This window comes from Verticillium alfalfae, genomic scaffold, assembly GCF_000150825.1.
Source record: "Verticillium alfalfae VaMs.102 supercont1.4 genomic scaffold, whole genome shotgun sequence".
Classification (NCBI taxonomy): Eukaryota; Fungi; Ascomycota; class Sordariomycetes; order Glomerellales; family Plectosphaerellaceae; genus Verticillium; species Verticillium alfalfae.
In genome coordinates, this window is record NW_003315035.1 from 814,645 (window position 1) to 821,452 (window position 6,808).

Genomic DNA, 6,808 nt, shown 5'->3' on the forward strand with positions numbered 1-6,808 from the left:
GCAGCTTGACTGGCAGCCGTTCTCGCCGGGTAGGACGTACCAGGGTTGCCCGTGGCCGTCTTGGAGATGGGCAGAAATCTGATGTTGTTCCGCAGTTACCCCACACGTTGCAGCAGACCTTGAGCGGGCAAGGGTTGATGTCGGCGAGGGATGTGCCGTCCGTCGGTAGCTTGGACCCGGGCTTGGTAGGGCCACATTGCGCATCTGGGTACGACGCTGGGATGGCCGGCTTGCCAGAGCTGACGCATATACGCTGCTTGAGACCAAGACCACCAGCACAACCATCCCATCCCCAGGTCTTCTCATTCATCTTCTCGAGGTCCTGCTCTTTGAGGCCATGCTTGGCTGCTACAGCCGCGCAGCCCTCGTTGGCTTCGACGGCATATGTAGCGCACGAACCGTCAGCCTGAGGCTTGGGCTTGACGTCAGGCAAGGTGCCGGACGAGCAGCACACGGGGCTGACCGGGCTTGAGCGTCGAACAGAGGTTAGACGTCCCCCTATTGAAAGCTCTCAAAGGCTGCTCCCGTCAATGCCGCAGCGCGATGCCAGCTTGCCGCAATCGTCATTGTCCACGACACGTATACTGCGGCAGTCAGCCCTCTTGCGAAGGCGTCCGGCCGAGGTCGACGGTTCGATGGGAGGCGACAAGTCAAAGGACCACAAGTCGCTATCCTTGAGGGGCGTGCTGTTGACCTCAGGCTTGTCAGACACGCATTGGCCGTTGCTCCACGTCTTCATGACCTTCTGGACGGCGGCAAAATCACCGCTGCTATCGGCCACGACGCCAAAGGTATCGGCTGACGATCGCTGACCGCCGCAGACTTCAAGGGCCTTGCGGGCCGTGGGCGAGGAGGCTCCCTTCATCTCGCTGGCCAGCTTCTTCATCATGGATGCGGATGTTTTTTTCTTGTCGATAAGGCCTCCCGCGTAGAGGCCAACGAGGGTACCGCGGAGATAGGCAAAAGAGATGAGCTCGTCACAGCTCTTGTCTTTGCTAACATGGGCCGACAGTTGTTCGATGGCGCGGCCAACGTCGGGCTTGGTGTTCTCATTAGACTCAGCAGCCGGCGTAGTAAGACCAACATCTGAGATGTCGCGGTCAGCATCCCACGAAGAGAGCAGAGCCGTGACCTTGATGTTGTTTGGAGTGTCCAAGCCGCAAGTGGCGCCGTCCCCAACGACCGTTTCGTTGATACTGCGTCGGGAGGGTCCATCGGGGCCAAAGTTGGTCTCGCCCTTGGCATCCGGGGCTACATACTCTGTCTCGGCGAGGAAGTTGTCCTCGGTAGAGGCATCGCCGAGAGTGCAGGCACGGATGCTGATGACGGACTTGGGATCATCAAGCGGCGTGTAGAGGTTGAAGGAGAGGAGAACCGGCTCGGGACAGACGGCGAGGCCTTCCAAGTCGTGAAAGTGGCTCCATTCTTCGAGGTCGCCGCCAGCCTTGTCGCAAGATCGAGGGCATGTCTTGACGTGCAGAATGCGATTTTCTGAGACTGGGGTCAGGGACTGGGTTGGTGATGCCATGACCGCCGTTGCCGGCAACAGCGGCAGCAGCGGTAGTATCTTCGACCACATGATGTCGAGCTACCTAGTAGCAGGGTAGTCAAAAGTAAGTGAAAGAACGACTATACAGGCAACCTGAAGAGAACCCGATGAAGAGAAACGGAAGAAGAAGATCAAAGGGTAGTGACAGACCAAGCACCGTTAAGAGTTTGGTCTTGTTCGGCATGCGCGGGCAGACCAAGTGGCTGCGGCGGTTCTCGAATCAGTCTTCTCTCTCGTGTGAATGATTTCCGTACATGACCGCGAAGGAGTTGCCAAGCCAGCTGACCATAGACTTGGCTGCTGGCTTTGAAGAATCATGTGAGATTAGACCTAGACCGACCCTTGCCAGGACAGCAGCAGGCCGCTCGCTCGCATTGTTCCGTCACATTGCATCGGAGTGGGAACAACGTGATCCTCAATCCTCGAGTGTAACCATCGTGGCCACAAACATGATCTAGGCCGAGGTTTCGCCCTGAGTTACGCATCCTAAAACTGTGAGCGAGTTAGTGTGTATGCGCTTTAAGATGACCAGAAGGTCAGTCTGGGGCTCTTGGCGATGAATGAACCCCCTGTCGACTCTCAACTGCATCCCCTCCTCACGATGCTGGTGAAGAGGGTCTTCGGATGCTCCCGTTCGCTCCACCCTGGCCAGCACTACCTATTCGGGCAGCTCGTTACTAGCCCCAGTGCTCATCATTGCATGGTACCTTGCTGCTGCCCACGCACTTACTATTCATCCTCTGCAGGCCAAGAGCCGCCGCTGATGTTTAGGACGACGCAACGAGCAGCCAAGCTTCCTTCGATGGTGCCAAGTGCCGAGAGATGCGCGAGTTGCTTGAATCATCCGTCTACTCTCTCTTCAGCCGAAGGACGTGGCGAGAGCGGCCAGTCGAACTTTGCCAAATTTGCCCCCTCTTTGGACTGCAAATGCTTGTTACAGGCCATGAACCGCGGTCGGCTTCATCTCCGCTCTAGACGAGGGTTAAGATGTGGGTTTGATGGCATTCTCGCATCCCCGCCAGCATGCGTGGCACATTTCGATCCCCGCTGCTGCTGGGAGGGAAAAGGCACCGGTCTGTCCGGCGCAGGGCCTGTTCGGGACCTCTCAGTATACCCCTCGCCAAGCGGTTCGAGGTGGTGTTGGAACACAGGGTTTAGATCCTGCGCATAGTCTATTGACCGAGTTTGTCGACATTATGGCAGGTGACCGAGTGAAATTCTGGGTCTTTTGCCCCTGTAAGCCATCGTGGATACTGAGTGGGCGTCGGTTGAACAATCACAGAACGAGAGCATTTCATCTGTGTCGGTCTGGGACGCCTTGGCGATTATGGATTGAGTTAGCCCGTCTATCCAGAGGGAGGCAGCTGAGAAGGTCGCCTGCGGTCAAGACCGCCATTGTCAGCACAAGCAGAGACGGCATGACTCTTTGGTCGTGGAAAGAGTCTGGCGGTGGAAAGAATATAAACCCTGACCCAGGCCTCATACTGGCTGTTGCTTCATCGTGCTCACCAGCTTGAAACAGACTCGTTGTCCACCAACCTCTCTTCTCTTGAGAATGCCTTCTTTCACCATCTCTTCCACCATGCTGGCAGGCCTGCTCCTGATGCTCGTCCCAGCATCATCTGCCGCTCCCCGACCCCAGGCACATGAAGATGTGCCCATGAGGTTGCTACAGGATGCCAAACCGGCTTTCCCTTACGACCCAAACACCATTGCCAAGTGCTCCTGGTGGTGGGACAACGAAGGCCAAATTCCATGTGCCAACATGCCGGCTGAATGGGGCATCAGCATGCAAGACTTCCTCCGATGGGTAAGGCCGCCTCTAACGTATTCTTTGTAGCGACTGTGCTAACACCGTTGCCAGAATCCGTCCATCACTTCGTCCTGCGGAAACTTTCTCAACGGTCGTTCATACTGCGTGGAAGCCTCTGGCGAGGAGCCACCGGTGCCCGGCACGCCGACGACAACGACGGCGCCTGCCACGACGACCAAGCCATCGAACGGCATCACCACCCCTCAGCCCATCCAGGACGGCATGGTCGGCAACTGCAACAAGTTCCACTACATCTCCGAGGGCGACAGGTGTCAAGACATTCTGAGCTATCAGAAGATTACCCTCGCCGACTTCTTCAAGTGGAACCCTGCCGTCAAGAGCGACTGCTCGGGCCTCTGGTCCAAGACGAACGCCTGTGTCGGCGTCATCGGCCATGTCCCCGCCGTCACGACGACGACGACCAAGCCAGCCACGCCCACGACCCCGTCCAACGGCATCACCACCCCTCAGCCCATCCAGGACGGCATGGTCAGGAACTGCAACAAGTTCCACTACATCTCCGAGGGCGACAAGTGCCAGAATATTCTGAGCTACCAGAGGATCACCCTGGCCGACTTTTTCAAGTGGAACCCAGCAGTCAAAAGCGACTGCTCGGGGCCTCTGGTCCAAGACGCACGCCTGCGTCGGTGTCATCGCGGCCAGGCGCCGCCCCCGACGCCGACGACTACGAAGCCGACGACCACGAAGCCGCCCGGCAACCGCGTCACCACGCCGACACCGACGCAGCCCGGCATGGTGAGCAACTGCAACAAGTTCCATTTCGTCTCGCCGGGCAACACGTGCCAGCAGATTGTCAGCTACCAGAAGATCACCATGGCCAACTTTGTCAAGTGGAACTCGGGCGCCGGCAGCGGGTGCAACAATCTGTGGGGAAACACCCATGCTTGTGTTGGTGTGTTTTGAGGATTTGGATGAATGTTGCTTTCTTAAGTGAAGATAACACGAGTGTTGAACTCGGAAGAGAGGGGATTTGTCTTGACGTGTACATATTCGTGGCTACATACCTTGACGTGTCGCAAGCGTTGGCCCTTCGGTCATCTAATCAATGCACGGTGTTTTTGTTCAAAGTTGAATTTGTACTCAACGCAGTGCAATTGAATGATGCAAGTCCAGTGTGTCGAGTCCAAGGGCCAGCCGCGAGTTGTGGCGTCGCTCTGGAGAGATGAGCAGTGGGCAGCGTAGCAGGGATGTGAGAGAGAGCTGTAGGTGACGTTTAGAAAGCTGGCATAAGTCATGTTGTTGGGCGACCTGTTCGCAGGTGGCTGTGTGCTTTAAACGCTTTGCTTCGCCCATCAACTCTCAAGGCCTTGCTTGGTCCACAAGTCAGTTTGACTCTCAAAGCAACAAGCTATCAGCTCACCTCTAGGTGCTGCGACTCTCCGACGAGTCTGATCACAACAGACGCAAGGCCATTCATTTCCGTTCATGTCCGATGACATCCATCAGCATCGGGTAGTGATCCTGACCTGCTAGAATTGCTCAAGTCGAGACGAAATCAATCAACAAGACACTCAATCAATAATCAATGGTAGTTGCACAGCAGGTTGCGGGTCCTTTTGCAGCCTTTCATGATCTCCATCTCACCCTGTTCTTATCGTTGTGTTCCTTTTTTGGTTTCCTTCTCAAATGCTCAAGAGGGGCGACGAATCTGTCAATATGAACGGCTTCAATGGCCACCCATCCTGGAAACAAGTCGTGATACTGTTGCTGGAGTATCTACACCGCCTGTACCCTGGATCAATTTCATCATGACCCGTGTGTTCAAGGCGTCGACTGACTTACATAAACATGCTGTCCCACTCTCAGACATGTTTGACAGGGCCACGGAGTCCGGAGGGAGCCGAGACGGACGTGGAGCGATTGATTGGAGCGAGAGGACACGCGCCGGGTAGGAGCGGCTGTCGTGATCGGAGTGAAACGAGCATCGGCCGGGCGGGTTGGGGAAGCCGATCCACAGGGCGTGCGGAGAAGGGAGCGTGATAAGCCCAACAGGGGAACGAGACGCCCTGGCCCAGCACATTCCGGGCTAGGATCACGCCCTACTGAGGGGCTCGCCGACCAACCTCAAACCTCATGGTACGCCCTCGGCATTCGTGCGCCTTGTCGATGGTTGGGGTAAGGCGAGCTCATATAAAAGCCTGTTTCCTGTACTGACATAATCCTTGATACTTCGACTATCCTTTTCCCCTCTCACAAGTAGCAACCCCTTATCGAGCTCACTTTGACTGATCACACAATGGCTTCAACAGTGACGCTCGCAGATTACCTCTTTGGGCGCCTGCGCCAGCTGGGTGTTGGCTCGATCCACGGTGTGCCTGGAGACTACAACTTGGAGCTCCTGGACTACGTCGAACCGGCAGGCCTGCGCTGGGTCGGCAATGCAAACGAGCTCAACGCCGCCTATGCTGCCGATGCCTATGCGAGGATCAAGGGCATCGGCGCCGTCATCACCACCTTTGGCGTCGGTGAGCTGTCCGCCGTCAACGGCATCGCCGGAGCCTACGCCGAGTTCGCCCCCGTTGTTCACATTGTTGGCATCCCGCCTCGTTCCTCCATAGACGGCCGCCTCCTGATTCATCACACCTTCAACGATGGCGAGTATCGTCGGTTCGCCGCCATGCACGCCCATGTCACGGTGGCCCAGGCCTGCCTCACCGATCCGCGGACGAGCGCTGAGCAGATTGACCATGTCCTGAGGCAGTGTCTACTGTATAGCCGACCTGTGTATATTGAGGTCCCCGTCGACATGGTGGCGAAGCCCCTCTCGGCCGGCAGGCTCGAGACCCCCATCGAGGTTCCACAAGGCGAACAGGACGCTGAACAGAACAATGTGCTCGAAACGGTTCTCCAGAAGATCTACGACGCGAAGAAGCCCGTCATCTTTGTTGACGGCGAAAGCAGACCCCTGGGCATCTGCAAACAGGCCGAGCAAATCGTCGAGGGGACAAAGTGGCCGACGTGGACGACGCCCTTCGGCAAAAGCCTGACCAACGAGACGTTGACAAACTTCCACGGCATCTACCAGGGTAAATACGACGACCCGGCAGTGCAGAGCTTCATCGGCGACGCGGATCTCATCCTCATTTTTGGCCCGCACTTCAGTTCCACAAACACCAGCGCCTGGACCAGCATTCCCAACGAGGACGTCTCGGTCCTCTTCACCACCAAAGGCGTTCAGATCGGAGGCAAGCTGTTTCGCGACGTATCAGCCAAGACCGTCGTCTCCCAGCTCGCCAGCGCCCTCGACTTCAGCCGCGTGCCCTCGTACAGCCCCTACCCAGAGCTACCTCGCGACAAGTCCCTGCGCATCGCCGACATGCCCATGGAACGAGCCGCTCGAACAGTCCGCGCTGTGAAGGTGCTGCGGGCATGTCAACCCCGGCGACATTGTGCTGGGCGGAGACCGGCACGCAGGCTACGGCGTC

The 6,808-nt window shown here is 57.1% G+C and overlaps 3 protein-coding genes across 3 annotated transcripts in view; 2 read left to right on the forward strand and 1 right to left on the reverse strand.

Moving 5' to 3' along the window:
* VDBG_03671 (killer toxin subunits alpha/beta) overlaps nucleotides 1-1,579 on the reverse strand; it is a gene marked incomplete at both ends in the record, with an annotated part of 4,020 nt that extends 2,441 nt beyond the window's left edge. The window contains 2 exons of the mRNA XM_003005672.1: nucleotides 41-498; nucleotides 586-1,579. Of these exons, the coding sequence (XP_003005718.1) occupies nucleotides 41-498; nucleotides 586-1,579 (1,452 nt within the window). The remainder of the gene's footprint in view (nucleotides 1-40; nucleotides 499-585) is intronic.
* A 1,525-nt stretch (nucleotides 1,580-3,104) lies between these two features.
* VDBG_03672 (LysM domain-containing protein) lies at nucleotides 3,105-4,286 on the forward strand (the record flags this gene model as incomplete). Its single annotated transcript, XM_003005673.1, has 2 exons — nucleotides 3,105-3,359; nucleotides 3,414-4,286. The coding sequence occupies 2 exons, from the start codon at nucleotides 3,105-3,107 to the stop codon at nucleotides 4,284-4,286; spliced, it is 1,128 nt and encodes a 375-aa protein (XP_003005719.1).
* Nucleotides 4,287-5,619: 1,333 nt separating this feature from the next.
* VDBG_03673 (pyruvate decarboxylase) overlaps nucleotides 5,620-6,808 on the forward strand; it is a gene marked incomplete at both ends in the record, with an annotated part of 1,811 nt that continues 622 nt past the window's right edge. The window contains one exon of the mRNA XM_003005674.1: nucleotides 5,620-6,741. Within this exon, the coding sequence (XP_003005720.1) occupies nucleotides 5,620-6,741 (1,122 nt within the window). The remainder of the gene's footprint in view (nucleotides 6,742-6,808) is intronic.